Raw genomic sequence first — 15,927 nt, 5'->3', positions numbered from 1 at the left:
CTTCGTTCTGACGCGGTGACGCCGTTTCTGATGATGTTGTTTTTTTATTGATGGTTTGTTATGAATCTCCGCCGCGCTCCGTTAGTGAAGCGTGAACGCTCGGCGCTTTCCGGACGCGTCTCGTTATTTGTTCTGTCGCTGTATTTTCCGTCAGCGCGGCGGCTTTCACAGACGCGGCGGCGTTTCCTCCGGAGAGACGGCGGTTTGTTTTCGGGGAGGGTTTAATGGCTCGGGACGGCCGTTAGTGGAGTGATGGATGATTCAGGGTCTGAATCTGCTCAGCAGTGACGTTCTGATCCACCACTGACTGGAGATCCTCTCACGTTCGGGTGTCAGGACCACGCAGTGCTGCTGTACCCGCTTTTAGACGCCTGCTCAGCTTGATGAACTCGTCTGATTACGAGGCGCTCGATCACACTACATGGATTGGTTGTGTCTGGGCAGTGCGGGCAGTGCCAGTGTCCTGCTGCTCCAGGGTCCCGTGTTTTCCTCTGGTTTCCTCCCACTCAGATCCTGCCAGCAGGTGGATTGGCGATTCCCTCATCAGCATGACTCATCAGGTTATGGAACCTGACTGAATGATTTTAGTCCGTGTACTCTCAGATTTCTGCGGCACCGTGTTCTGTGTGGTCTCGGGTCGATTGTACCAGGTTGGCATCAGCCGGTCCGGACGGCGTCGGCATCGTGCGGTAGCTGCGTCGTCATGGTGTCGTCATAGCGACCAAAAGGATTTACAGGCCGTATGTAAAGAACAGATCTGTAGCCGAGCTTGGAGGGAGAACCCCGGTGATCGGGCCCCTCGACATTTACCCAACACGCTGGCGGTGCCAACAGCTGCCACCATGTGTGCCCGCTCCCAGACCTCTTCCTAATAACAGCAGTGTCAGTCATGTAGGGTCGTTTTATGGTGGAGCTTTTTATTCTTTGTGGCGTCCCAAGACTTAAGCACCTGTACACAACCCAACCCCCCGCTTCATCCCATCAACCCTTCAGCAGCACTGTGCCATCTTTGCATCTCCAGGGATCTTCATGGATCACAAGAACAAGTTCTGAGCTTCTGCAGAGAAGATCATGCTGGTTGAACAGCTCCAGGCTGCTCCTCCTGTTGAGTTTCTTCACTCGTTCCTCGTGGACGTGATGCTGAGGAACGTCGAGGTGCTGGAGGAACCTCCTGCAGGAACGTTTATGGGATGTGATGTGATTTCATTATGATGAGGGTGAAGCAGGTGAAGGTTTCAGATGGAACCACCAGCTTGTTCATCATGAAGCTGTGGTGTGTGTCCAGTTGGAGTGGACGTACCTGCTTCAGGTGTGGGCGGGAACCTTTCGGTTTGTGGTTTTGGTCGCGTCTCGGCCCGAGGTTCAGCCCAAACCCAGCGCTCTCCGCTCCAGGCTGGGCATGGTGAGGAGATCAGAGCTGTGATGGTTGGGAGGTGTCCCACATCGTCTCTAAACATCTCTATTCCTGGAGCTTCTCCTCTTATGGCGGCGTCTCTCGCTCTGATTGGTGGAGGTTGTTTAGGGTGGCGGCTCCCTCACACTGATTCTATATAATTAGGTTTTAATCATGGTTCCTCTGCGGCGTTCTGTCACTTTTAATCACTTTAATCTCACACGAACTCTCACCGCGCTCTCTTCTCCTCTCTGTTCCTCTGACACGCCCACATTTCCACTTCCTGTTCCATCCTCACCCTCTTATTTACCTCAGTGAGGTCTGCTGGAAAATCCCATCATCCATGTTTCCATCTGAACCTCCGTCCATCGTTCCATCATCCTAAACCAGCAGAAGCTCCACCAGCTTCTTGTTAACAGTGGTGTCCACATACTTCTGGTCACGTCGGGTGAACAGTTGGTTTACAGTCGGTGGTGGACGTGATGGTGGTCAGTAGTGAGCAGCAGTGAGATGATTAGACGTCGTTCTTTCTCCTCCTATATTATTCGGGCGTGTGATGCTTCAGATGTTCTGCTCCCTGATGGAGCGTCTCACAGCTTCACCCCGTCACCACACACCAGGTTCAGAGTGATGCCACCCTGGTGCACCAGACCCGGGTATAAACGGGGCATCAGGACTGAAGGGTTGAGTGAAGTTACAGTTCTGTGTTTCTGAGGGATTTTAATGGTTTTATTTGATTTAAAGTCGTGTTTGATTTCTTCATGATGATGTGAAGCCACCACCACTGACTTTCATCTTCATCGTCTCTAGTCCTGATGTTCAGATCTTCTCATCATCTTCAGTTCTTTTGAGTTCTTCTGAGCGTCTGATCCTCAGAACCTCGGCGTTACTGAATCTGATCACCGTCTCATTACTGACAGATTTAATTTACTGGATAATAACGAGGGGTTTTATATCCGTTATATTTTAATTTTATTATTCGGGTCTTTATAAGATTCTGCTGCTTCTGTCCCGCCTGAGGAAAATAAAGATCTGATGAAGCTTCTCTGAAGATCAGAGGGAAGAAGCTGCTCAATAAATCCACTCAATTCAGCATAAAAAATAACCAGGAGAATAAAAGACGTTTAAAATCAGAAGAAAAGAATTAAAACCCAGAGAGAGAAAATAAATCAACTTAAAATTCTTCTAAATACTGAAAACACCAGAAAACACCACAACAATAATAATAATAATATCTAATAATAATAATAATGTTATAATAATTATAGCGCTCATAAGTATAGGAAATCTAATAACAATTATATCAGTTATAATAATATAATAATGTTATTTAAAACAACAACAATAATAATATAAATAATAATAAAAATATATTAAATATTAATTATGTAATAATAAAGTAATAATAGTAAAATATAATAATAATGTTATAATAATAATAATATCACTAATCAGTAAACTGCATTTAATAATATATACAGTGTATCACAAAAGTGAGTACACCCCTCACATTTCTGCAGATATTTAAGTATATCTTTTCATGGGACAACACTGACAAAATGACACTTTGACACAATGAAAAGTAGTCTGTGTGCAGCTTATATAACAGTGTAAATTTATTCTTCCCTCAAAATAACTCAATATACAGCCATTAATGTCTAAACCACCGGCAACAAAAGTGAGTACACCCCTAAGAGACTACACCCCTAAATGTCCAAATTGAGCACTGCTTGTCATTTTCCCTCCAAAATGTCATGTGATTTGTTAGTGTTACTAGGTCTCAGGTGTGCATAGGGAGCAGGTGTGTTCAATTTAGTAGTACAGCTCTCACACGCTCTCATACTGGTCACTGAAAGTTCCAACATGGCACCTCATGGCAAAGAACTCTCTGAGGATCTTAAAAGACGAATTGTTGCGCTACATGAAGATGGCCAAGGCTACAAGAAGATTGCCAACACCCTGAAACTGAGCTGCAGCACAGTGGCCAAGATCATCCAGCGTTTTAAAAGAGCAGGGTCCACTCAGAACAGACCTCGCGTTGGTCGTCCAAAGAAGCTGAGTGCACGTGCTCAGCGTCACATCCAACTGCTGTCTTTGAAAGATAGGCGCAGGAGTGCTGTCAGCATTGCCGCAGAGATTGAAAAGGTGGGGGGTCAGCCTGTCAGTGCTCAGACCATACGCCGCACACTACATCAAATTGGTCTGCATGGCTGTCACCCCAGAAGGAAGCCTCTCCTGAAGTCTCTACACAAGAAAGCCCGCAAACAGTTTTCTGAAGACATGTCAACAAAGGACATGGATTACTGGAACCATGTCCTATGGTCTGATGAGACCAAGATTAATTTGTTTGGTTCAGATGGTCTCAAGCATGTGTGGCGGCAATCAGGTGAGGAGTACAAAGATAAGTGTGTCATGCCTACAGTCAAGCATGGTGGTGGGAATGCCATGGTCTGGGGCTGCATGAGTGCAGCAGGTGTTGGGGAGTTACATTTCATTGAAGGACACATGAACTCCAATATGTACTGTGAAATACTGAAGCAGAGCATGATCCCCTCCCTCCGGAAACTGGGTCGCAGGGCAGTGTTCCAGCATGATAATGACCCCAAACACACCTCTAAGACGACCACTGCTTTATTGAAGAGGCTGAGGGTAAAGGTGATGGACTGGCCAAGCATGTCTCCAGACCTAAACCCAATAGAACATCTTTGGGGCATCCTCAAGCGGAAGGTGGAGGAGTGCAAAGTCTCGAATATCCGCCAGCTCCGTGATGTCGTCATGGAGGAGTGGAAAAGCATTCCAGTGGCAACCTGTGAAGCTCTGGTAAACTCCATGCCCAGGAGAGTTAAGGCAGTTCTGGGAAATAATGGTGGCCACACAAAATATTGACACTTCAGGAACTTTCACTAAGGGGTGTACTCACTTTTGTTGCCGGTGGTTTAGACATTAATGGCTGTATATTGAGTTATTTTGAGGGAAGAATAAATTTACACTGTTATATAAGCTGCACACAGACTACTTTTCATTGTGTCAAAGTGTCATTTTTTCAGTGTTGTCCCATGAAAAGATATACTTAAATATCTGCAGAAATGTGAGGGGTGTACTCACTTTTGTGATACACTGTATATTCATTATAATAATGTAAAAATAATAATATTAAAATAATAATAATGAACAAAAGTAACATTTTATATTAAATAATATATTAATATAATGTAATAATAATAACATAATACAATTAATTATAATTATATATTATATTATTATTACATACAATAACAGTACTAATAATAATATATTAATGTAATACTAATAAAAAAGTAATAATAGTAAAATAAATAATAATAATATAATATTAACAATAGCACTAGTGTCCTACATTTTAGAATAAATATATTTATTATATTAATGTAATAATAATAATAATAATATTACAGGATGTTTTTGTAAGAACATCTGGAGCAGCTGTAGAACTTTTATTCAGCAGCACGTCGAGGTTCTGATATAACGGGAGTTAACGTGATGAAACGAACACGCTGATGTTGGGCGTCTGTCAGTGTTGTGATGCTGCTTCATATTTCTGCTCTGACAGAAACGTCCTCTTATTACCCAGATGAAAGGTTCTAAAGGTTCTGGTCATGTTCTGTAGAGGAACCGGATCAGTTCTGGTACTGACGGAGGGACGATGACGCAGGAGGAGCTTCAGGATTAATGAAGATGTTTGGAGACGTTCATGAACTTCAGTCTCTGATGAGAAACTCTGAACGGGTTCCTCTGCTGGATCAGACTCGGAGCTCCTGACCTCCATCAGTCCTCTACACTAGATCCACTTCCTGTTCATCTGACTGATCTGCTGTGAGCTGGAACCTTCAGCGCTCGTACCTGCCAGATTCAGAAACATAAACTCAGAAATCTCTCAGCACGTCTCCGTCCCGCCGGAGTTTATTTCACTGTTCCAGCTCCAGGTCCTGTTAGATCATCACACTGCCTCCTTTGTTCCTCACACGTTCCTCCACCGGACGCTCATGATGATGACGATGATGATGATGATGTTCCTCAGATTCATTTCAACTTTATTTTATTTCTGTTCAAACGTTTCATCTGAGAAAGAAAAAACGCCGGTCACCCGCGGTGTGCTGGAGCCTGAGAGTTTAAAGACGTCTCACCACGTCTCACCACGTCTCACCACGTCTCACCACGTCTCATCACGTCTCAATTCATTTATTTAAACTAAATTCAGGACTAGATCACCTACAACCCAACACCTAAAACCCAAAACCTAAAACCCAAAACCTGATCCTCTTATTGTTTATTTTTAAAGGTGCAGGTTTGTTCCCCTAAAACCTTTCACTTTACTACGTACTGCTCTATATGAAGAAACAAACGTAAACATGGCAGACTCATTACTAACAGGTTTGTTACGATTGACAGTTACTGATATTAGAAGTTTACAAAGAAAATGTGACTCTCCTACATTATTATTAAATAATTATTAATTAAACAAATTATTAATATGATTATTATTGATATTAGATTTTTTTTTTTTTACAATAAATACTGTATATAATTATATGTAATATTGATATATATAGAATATATAATATATTAAATTATTACTATAATAATGAAATTACATTATAATAATCATTATTATAAATATTAATATATTATTCTTAGTATTTATATTTTTATTAATTATTTCTAATAAGGTATTACAATATTTATTATTCATATAATTTTACTATGAATATAATTATTACCTATTAATTATATAATTATAAATATTGTCACTGTTATTAATATTATTATAGATTTTAATAATACTGTATTTTTATTTTTATTATATATATATATATACAGTATATATGTAATAAAAATATATAAAATATATAAATAATATATTATATTTACATTTTCAGCATCTAGCAGACGCTTTTATCCAAAGCGACTTACACAATGAGCAATTGAGGGTTAAGGGCCTTGCTCAGGGACCCAACAGTGGCAACTTGGTGGTGGCGGGGCTTGAACCGGCAACCTTCTGTTTACTAGTCCAGTACCTTAACCACTGAGCTATCACTGATATACAGTATATTATATATATATAATATATATCAATATTATTATTGTTACACTTAATATTAAGATTTATTAGTATAGTATATTATTATTATTAATTCTTAGTATTATTATTAATTATTATTATTAACATTATTGTTATTAATTATTATTATTATATTATTAACATTATTATTATATTAATTATTATTATATTATTAACATTATTATTATAATTAAGACTATTTATAATAATTATTATTATTATATATTTGATCACTTGGCTGTACAGGTTTTGGTTCTCCGGTTCCTTTATCAAGTGTGAGACTAAATTCAGATTTAATTCATTTTAAGTGAATGTGGAGTGAGCGCTGGAGCACTGGAGCCATGGTCAGTCGCTGGTCCGTCTCGGTCTGTGTGAGCTGTAGTTAGTGGTGTGGGTGTGGCGTGACTCCAGGCTGGTTCTGGTTTGTTTTGCTCTGTCGTCTCCGTGTGACTCTGTTTGCTTTATCAGGGTGACGTGTGTTACCCCGGGGTTCACAGGAACAGCGGTACTGACCGGGCACAGAGCTGGACCTCCTGACTCCTCTCAGTCTGGAATGTTGTGCTGTTAATCTGGGCAGCTTTTTTATCTACACACTGATAACGTGTTCTGGTTACATCACACACGCCGTCAGCGTGGCACCCACAGACCTTATATGAGCAAAAGTATGTGGACACCCTCTTTATTACCCTCATTATTATTAGGTTTAGGTGTTTGGGGAAGAATCTCTCTGTTATACATGGTTTAGTTTGATGGGTTTGGTCTGAAGGAGCTCCAGTGGCCTCCCATGTTTGGTCTGGAAGAACCAGTAGATGGATCAAGGCAGCCTGACCTTCAGAAACACCCCTGAGGTCCTCATGTTCTTCATCATTTCCACCTTCCCACCTTCCATTCCAACCTGCTCCTTTATTCATTCTATAATTTCATTTTTGGTGAAGCCCCTAGAGAAGCACCTCCTCACGTTCTGTTCCTCTTCAGTAGGAACTCAGGTTTGGTTCTGATCAGAAGGTTCCACCGTTACCAGGAACACGATGGTATTTTTATCCCTCCATTACGTGGTAACTGCTGATAAATCTTCAGCCCGGATTTCTGACCTTGTCAGAGCGGCGAGGTGGCAGCAGCAGGATTCAGGAGTGAGAAGCTTCTGCTGACGCTTCTGTTCAGCCCACTTATCACATCATCATCGTTCCTGCCATCTTCTTCTGATGAGAACCAACCAGCTCCACATCTGAGTGGGTCTGGAGGTCTGAGCTTCTCTGAGCTGCTGCTTGGATTAATATGGAAGGATTAAGTGAGGTGAAGGTGACCTGAAGATGACGTGACGTGAAGGTGAGGTGTAGGTCATTACGGTTGAGAATGGCAGGAGAGGAACCAGATCTTTTGAACTGGTCTGTATGGTGAGGGACTGGACAGGACGGTGCAGAACATCAGGCTGTCTGGAACATGTTCAGAGATCCTGATCACGTCTGAGCGTCAGTGTTCAGTCCTGCTGCGTCCTTCACCTGCCGTGTGACCTTCAGTGCTCAGGTGTGGAATGAATCCATCAGCTCAGTATAACTGCGACCTTCAGGTGTGGGTCCCTCACCGAGGCCCCTGAAGCTCTGATTATCACTGAGCTGCTGTGAAAGTGCTGACGGCCACGTCGTCGACTTCTCATTAAACTCTCGTCTGTGTCCTCGAGCTCTGATTACAGGAACCTGAGAGGAACCAGCAGATGAATTCTGTAGAGGAACGCCGGTGCAGCTGGAGAACTCTGACCGGGGATTCAGTCCATGTTAAAAACGACTAATTGTTAGATGTTGGTAGAAGGTGTGCCACCCTCAGGCTGGAACGACACCCTTGATTAGTGAAGTGAAGCATCTGGAATAATCGCTAATCTTGGGTATTTTTTTGTGGGATGAGTGTGATCATGGTGAACTTCATGTCTTCTGTCAGGAGTCTTAATCGCTCTGTAAACAATCCGAGGGTTTGATCCACTGTGCTAATGCCACGGCGCAGGATGGTACATTAGCATGGGAAGTTCCAGGTGATGCACGTTGCTACAGGCCCGAAGCTCTCAGAGCTGAGCGGTGAGGACTGGAACTGTCAGATCGGTGCTGCTCATCTCCTAAAAACCACCTGCAGGGTTCAGTGTCATGAATCTGAAATTGAGAGGAAATGATGAGTGGTTTGGGGTGAGGTATGGTGTGGTGAGGTATGGGGTGGTATTTGATCGTTTGGGGGGGGTTTGGTGAGGTATGGGGTGGTATTGTATGGTTGTGGGAGGTACGGGGTGGTACAGTGTGGTATTGTATGGTTGAGGGTGGTATGGTGTGTTTTGGTGAGGTATTGGGTGGATTGGTGTGGTTTGGGGTGATGCAGTGTGAAATGGGGTAGTATTGGATGGTATGGGGTGCTGTGGTGAGGTATGGGGTGGTATTGTATGGTTGTGGGAGGTACGGGGTGGTATTTGATCGTTTGGGGGGGGTTTGGTGAGGTATGGGGTGGTATTGTATGGTTGTGGGAGGTACGGGGTGGTACAGTGTGGTATTGTATGGTTGAGGGTGGTATGGTGTGTTTTGGTGAGGTATTGGGTGGATTGGTGTGGTTTGGGGTGATGCAGTGTGATATGGGGTAGTATTGGATGGTATGGGGTGCTGTGGTGAGGTATGGGGTGGTATTGTATGGTTGTGGGAGGTACGGGGTGGTACGGGCTCTGATACTGACTCTGTGTATGGGATCTTGGGCGTGTACCATTAGTAGCTGATTTCTTGGGGGTTTTGTGTGAGTGAAGCTGAGCTGCTTCTTTAATGTCGGTTGTTTTTAGGAGTGCCTGTGGGAGGGACGATGATTCCAGCCGTGAGTTCCTGCTGAGTTTAAATCCTCTCATTGTTTATGTGGGCGAGCTGCGGTGAAAGCTAATCGTTAACCAGCGCGTGCAGCTAATCAGACTGGTTACGCTACACTGGAGCTCGTTATGAGGAGCATTTACAGCGAGCGGTACCGACCCTAATACAACTCACACGTGGTGGTGCTAAAGATTCAGCCACGCCCCTCAGCAGGCGCTGATTTATGAGGGCTGGTACAAATCGTCTGTATTCTGAACTCCAGTCATTCAGGGATTAGGGGCCTTGTTCAGTGGCAGCAGTGGGGCTTGAACCAGCAACCTTTTAATCAAAAGTTCATCAGTCTATTCTTTCATTTACAGAACTGTTAAGGGCCCAACAGTGACAGTTTGGCATTGATGGGGCTCGAACCCTCGACCTGTCAATCACTGTGCCTTTACAAAGCATACAGGACCTGCAGGACACACTGTCAGGACCTTCAGAGCACACTGTCAGGACCTTCAGAGCACACTGTCAGGACCATCAGAACACACTGTCAGGACCTTCAGAGCACACTGTCAGGACCTTCAGAGCACACTGTCAGGACCATCAGAACACACTGTCAGGACCTTCAGAGCACACTGTCAGGACCATCAGAACACACTGTCAGGACCATCAGAACACACTGTCAGGACCATCAGAACACACTGTCAGGACCTTCAGAGCACACTGTCAGGACCATCAGAACACACTGTCAGGACCATCAGAACACACTGTCAGGACCTTCAGAGCACACTGTCAGGACCATCAGAACACACTGTCAGGACCATCAGAACACACTGTCAGGACCATCAGAGCACACTGTCAGGACCATCAGAACACACTGTCAGGACCATCAGAACACACTGTCAGGACCATCAGAACACACTGTCAGGACCTTCAGAGCACACTGTCAGGACCATCAGAACACACTGTCAGGACCTTCAGAGCACACTGTCAGGACCATCAGAACACACTGTCAGGACCATCAGAACACACTGTCAGGACCATCAGAGCACACTGTCAGGACCATCAGAGCACACTGTCAGGACCATCAGAACACACTGTCAGGACCTTCAGAGCACACTGTCAGGAACTTCAGAGCTTCTCCTGATGAACTAAACTTTATTATTATTTTGTGTTCCAGATGCAGCAGCTGTTTTATGAGAACTACGAGCCGAATAAGAAGGGTTACATCCGCGACCTGCACAACAGTAAGATCCACCGAGCCATCACGCTCCACCCCAACAAGAACCCGCCCTACCAGTACCGCCTGCACAGCTACATGCTGAGCCGCAAGATCGCCGAGCTGCGACACCGAACCGTCCAGCTCCACCGGGAGATCGTCCAGATGAGCCGCCACGGCAACACAGAGGTGCGGAAAGAGGACCTGCAGCTGGGCGTGGCTCCGTCCTTCATGCGCTTCCACCCACGGCAGCGGGACGAGGTCCTGGAGTGGGAGTTCCTCACCGGGAAGTACATCTACTCCGCTCTGGACGGGCAGCCGCCACGCCGCGGGATGGACTCCTCGCAGAAGATGGCGCTGGATGACATCATCATGCAGGTTATGGAGATGATCAACGCTAACGCCAAGACCCGCGGCCGGGTCATCGACTTCAAAGAGATTCAGTACGGGTACCGGCGGGTTAATCCCATGTACGGGGCGGAGTACGTGCTGGATCTGCTGCTGCTTTATAAGAAGCACAAAGGAAAGACCATGACGGTGCCGGTCAGGAGACACGCCTACCTTCAGCAGACCTTCAGCAAGATCCAGTTCCTGGAGGAGGACGAGATGGACGCTCGAGCGCTGGCCGCCAGGATCAACCGAGGCTCGGATTCGCTTTCCTTCCTCTCCAGTTCGCTCAAGAAGTTCGTACCGTTTAAGCTGGGCAGGTCAGCGGCTGAGCAACCAGAACCTAAAGAGAAGAAGGTGAACATTCTGGTGCCGCTGGCTGGACGTTATGAGATTTTTGTCAGGTTCATGACCAACTTTGAGAAGATCTGTCTGATTCCAAACCAGAACGTGAAGCTCCTGATCCTTCTGTTCAGTACGGACAACAACACGGAGCGTGTGAAGCAGATGGAGCTGATGAAGGAATATCGACTGAAGTATCCCAGAGCAGACATGGAGATGGAACCCATTTCGGGGCCGTTCTCGCGCGCCCTGGCCCTGGAGGTGGGCTCGGCCCACTTCAGCAACGATTCCCTGCTCTTCTACTGTGACGTGGACTTACTGTTTACTGCTGATTTTCTCCAGCGTTGTCGTTCCAACACCGTCCTCGCCGAGCAGACCTACTTCCCCATCATCTTCAGCCAGTACGACCCCAAGGTCGTCTACGCCGGACAAGTGCCCAGCAACAACCACTACGTGTTCACGTCCAAGACCGGCCTGTGGCGACACTTCGGCTTCGGGATCGTCTGCGTCTACAAGGGCGACCTGGTCCGGGCGGGCGGGTTCGACGTTTCCATTCAGGGCTGGGGCATGGAGGACGTCGACCTGTTCAACAAATTCGTCCAGTCAGGGATGAAACTCTTCAGGAGCACAGACACTGGCATAGTTCACGTCCATCACTCCATCATATGTGACCCCAACCTCGATCCCAAACAGTACAAGATGTGTCTGGGCTCCAAAGCCTCGTCACACGGGTCCATGCAGCAGCTAGCCGAGCTGTGGCTGGAGAAGAACGACCACGCCTACCGTCGGATCAATAGTTCAAACAATGGCTCAGTGAGGACAGCATAGACCCTGCCAACATGGACCTCCCTAATTACACCCCCGACCCACCCACCCTTACACCCCCCACCCACCCACCCGTCTTCCTCTTTACGACTACCTAATTTATTTTTTCATAGCAGAGACTTATTTTGAAATAACTCCTTTTTATAAAGTATGTGGACGCCCCCCGGTTCAGACGGACCCTGAAGTGTTTCCTTTATTATTTTTCTTTCTTTTTTCTCTCTCCACAAACCCAAAACTTGGCCCCTCGTGTGAGGACTCTAAGTATACTGTGTACCTCAGTGATGCGCACGCCAATCGCAGTGTGTTTGGAGGACTTACTTGAACGAGGAGTTAATCCGCCTACGTGCAAAAAAATAGTGTTTCATATTTTGTGAATGTTTACAGGAAGTCACACAAACGCCAGAAATGATCTGTGGAAGTGTCTCGCAGTAAAGGGCCACAAACCGTCTGCAGTTCTGTAGCTTCTCTGGTTTGTATTTTGACACTGTTTGTTTGTTTGTTTGTTTTCTTGTACTATGATGTTGAATTTTGTGAACGGAACTGCTGGAACTTGGTTTGTTCATTCCCGCTGTCTAATTTATTGAATATGCAGTATCACCAACACGTTTCTTATTTTGTCTTTAGTTTTTTTATTTGGTTACCAAAGACTTGCTGTAGGTATTGTGTACGAGTGTGTGTGTGTGTGTGTGTGTGTGTGTGTGTGTGTGTGATCTGTAGGATGCAGGTACTGAACGTCTGATTATTTTCAGCTCTGAAAGCAGATGAACGTTTTTTTTACCCGGAATTCATCACTGAGGTTAATTTTCTCTCACAGCTTTTTCATTTCCGTGTTTTTGTTTCTGTGATTGTTGTAAATCTGCGGGATCAGAGTTGGTTCTTCTGTCCAGGGGTGATAATGGATCACCACCTCGCCTTCAGGACTGTGTCCTGCTCTTCCACAATGTTCCACTCTCACACTCGATCTGTGTTCGGGGTTTTTGTACCTCTGTTCTCTTCTGCCCTCATTTAACTGAGAAAGGTTATATATTAATAAATAAAAAAACTCTTTCATAAATACATGGTTTACATTTTGTTCATTGATTAGCCACACTGGTTCCTACAGTCTACCATTGGCACGCTTTAGGGTAACAAAGCTTTTCTTATCGATCTAGGACTCCACTGAACCACAATAAGAGCCACTGTCCTTAAATAGACAAAACATGGAATGATGGTAAATCTTTATATTTACATCTTTAGCATTTAGCAGACGCTCGTATCCAAAGTGACTTACAGTACAGTGACATTATATACTGTCTAAGCAATTAAGGGTTAAGGGCCTTGCTCAAGAGCCCAACAGTGGCAACCTGGCAGTGGTGGAGCTTGAACCAGCGACCTTTTAACTGTCCAGTGACTTTTCAGAAGTGGTCGTCCTTCCATTTCTATTATTATTATTATTATTTATAATTCCTCATTTGTGAACTTTATCTGTACGCAGCGCCGGTTTGCGAGTGCAATAAGAAAACTGACTCGTCTAAAGTGGGGTAAAAAAAGCCATATTTTGTAAAAGGTACAAAATCCTCATTATTATTGTGCAAGCCTAATGACAAGATTATAGTAGCAGTGCCAGAATAAAAAACATCAGTTTAATTCTGTCCAAGTCACACAAGATGGATTAAATTAGGAGTCTTTCTCAATCAGAACTTTTACAGGGTTTGAAATTGAAATGAAGCCACGGCCAGCAAAAAAAGCACAGCAGGAAAATTGTCGTGGTTTAATAATCAGCATAATAATCAGCAACCATGCCAAGCAATTAAACCAGAGAATAAATAGTGAGCCAAACGTCACACTAACAAAATTTCTTAACAAAAATCACTTTGAACTATTGATGAATGTTATAAAAGATTCTCTAAAGCAGAACAATCTGGTGTTGACTGACTAAACTGAACATTCATCACTTCACACATGAACTGTTGGATTTCATTTTTAAAATGCAGCCACGGCCCATTGGAATGAGAACTCCTTTTGTTTTACATTTTTGGATTTATTCTGGTTATCTAATATCCTCCTCTAATGCCAGTCAGACTGCAGCGATTATAAAAACATTACAGCAAAGCTGGATAAAGCGCCATCGCTTCAGATGCGAGATTCCAGCCTTATTTTCTCCTGGGTTTGGATCCGGAGTGTAAATGTCACTTCTTGCATTGTTTATGCTGAGTCACAGCTGCTGGTTGCACAAGAGCCGGCCGGGGTTGAGCAATACGGTAAATAAGTGCTCCGATCTGGCAGCTCTCGACGCTGTTTGCCAGATACGTCCTGAGTAATAAAAATAAGCCGCAAGGAGAAGAGATGCAGCCTCCGTGTCACTGAGAGCTCCTGCTCTACTGCTGCTGTGGGACTGATTGTCCAGTCTGAGCCCTGACTAAAAAACATGCTGGAGATATCATGGAGTTATTTTTGGTTAAAAGAAAGGCCTTGATGGTAGATCATGGAAGATGTTTTATCCCAGTCTAATCATAGCTAATTCCCTATTTGCAGTTCTATTGCTACTTGAACCACCCCCGGAGGATGCAGAAGAGAGCCGAGACCACCGGTCTGTTGGAAGACCGGGGCAAAAATACTCTCTGGACTGAGCACTAATCCATCACAAGTCAACAAACACTTTTGCTAGCTTATACCTGGGTGTAGACCAAATCTAGTATGACAGATGGGCCCCAGTCAGTAATTGTATACCCACGAAATTCATCTCTATGGTAGAAGTAGCTCTTGAAATGATCTCGGGTAGCAGAGAGGTGTACCCAATGAAATGCCAGAAAAAAAAATCAAATTTTTCTGTGTGCTGCTGGTAACGTGGGTGCTGCATAAATTCATGTTTCAGGGTACTTGGGTTTAAATCTTACCTCTAGTGACGTCTCTGCCCTGTGTCCATGTGACTGATTCTGATTCTCTCCCACCTTTCAAAAACAAGCCCCCCAGAGAGTTAGATGGTTTCTGAAACTATCTGAACATGAAGTTCCTACATGACGGTGGTTAAAATATGTGACGATTTTATGTGTTTTATACTAGACAGAGATGGAAGCCCAACACAGAACAGAACCAGATGTTTTAATCATAAATGGATTCATATAAAACTTTATGACAGAACTTTATGTGGCTTTTATATTATCTTCTGCAGACCATTTTACACATCCAGTGCTTCTGTTCAAATACTTCTGACAAGCACCGGAGTGAAATAAATTGATAGAAGCAGCTTCTATCATAAAGTACATTTCTAGTTGGCCACAAATACTAGAGCAAATCCTGGAACTTTAATAAAATAAACTAAGTAAAAGATTTGTAGCTTCTTATCTCCTGTATCTGTAAACTGACCACTGTTGGACCTGGTGGTTCTGTCACTTCTGTACCACCCTACCCATCAATTAATCTGTTAAACTCTTAGTTTCTTAATTAAAACATATAAAAGTTATTAAATCTCATAATTACACCATGGACACCCTGTTAAATGATAAAATCTTGCACAAAAAATGTAGAAGTGAGTTTTACGTTCACATAAAGAATTCTCTACACCTTTAATTTTAAAATGCGTTTTTAACCTTTTATATTTTAAATGAATGTCACTTAAATATTACACACATTAAACTTAACTGTACATTCTAATAAAATATACGTTTTGAGGAGGAAATTGTGTTTAACAACGGAAAGTGGTGAGAGAACCTTCTGGAAAGAAACCTGAGAGAGCCTGAGATTGTGTCCCAAATCGCAAAGTAATATAACAAACACTGCACTACCTAGTGCACTAGCGGATTTATCAGTATTGCTCTGACACACTGTTTAGAGCAAAGACTTAATGATGGCTACAATTGAGCTTATATAGAATTTT

At 43.9% G+C, this 15,927-nt stretch overlaps 1 protein-coding gene across 1 annotated transcript in view; it reads left to right on the top strand.

Moving 5' to 3' along the window:
* The window catches only part of chsy1 (chondroitin sulfate synthase 1), a 34,444-nt gene extending 21,319 nt beyond the window's left edge, over window positions 1–13,125 (top strand). The window contains exon 3 of the mRNA XM_063012595.1: window positions 10,479–13,125. Within this exon, the coding sequence (XP_062868665.1) occupies window positions 10,479–12,074 (1,596 nt within the window). The 3' untranslated portion in view covers window positions 12,075–13,125. The remainder of the gene's footprint in view (window positions 1–10,478) is intronic.
* The last annotated feature ends 2,802 nt before the right edge of the window (window positions 13,126–15,927 follow it).

This window comes from Trichomycterus rosablanca, chromosome 17, assembly GCF_030014385.1.
Source record: "Trichomycterus rosablanca isolate fTriRos1 chromosome 17, fTriRos1.hap1, whole genome shotgun sequence".
NCBI lineage: Eukaryota > Metazoa > Chordata > Actinopteri > Siluriformes > Trichomycteridae > Trichomycterus > Trichomycterus rosablanca.
This window is presented reverse-complemented; position numbering and strand designations above follow the sequence as displayed.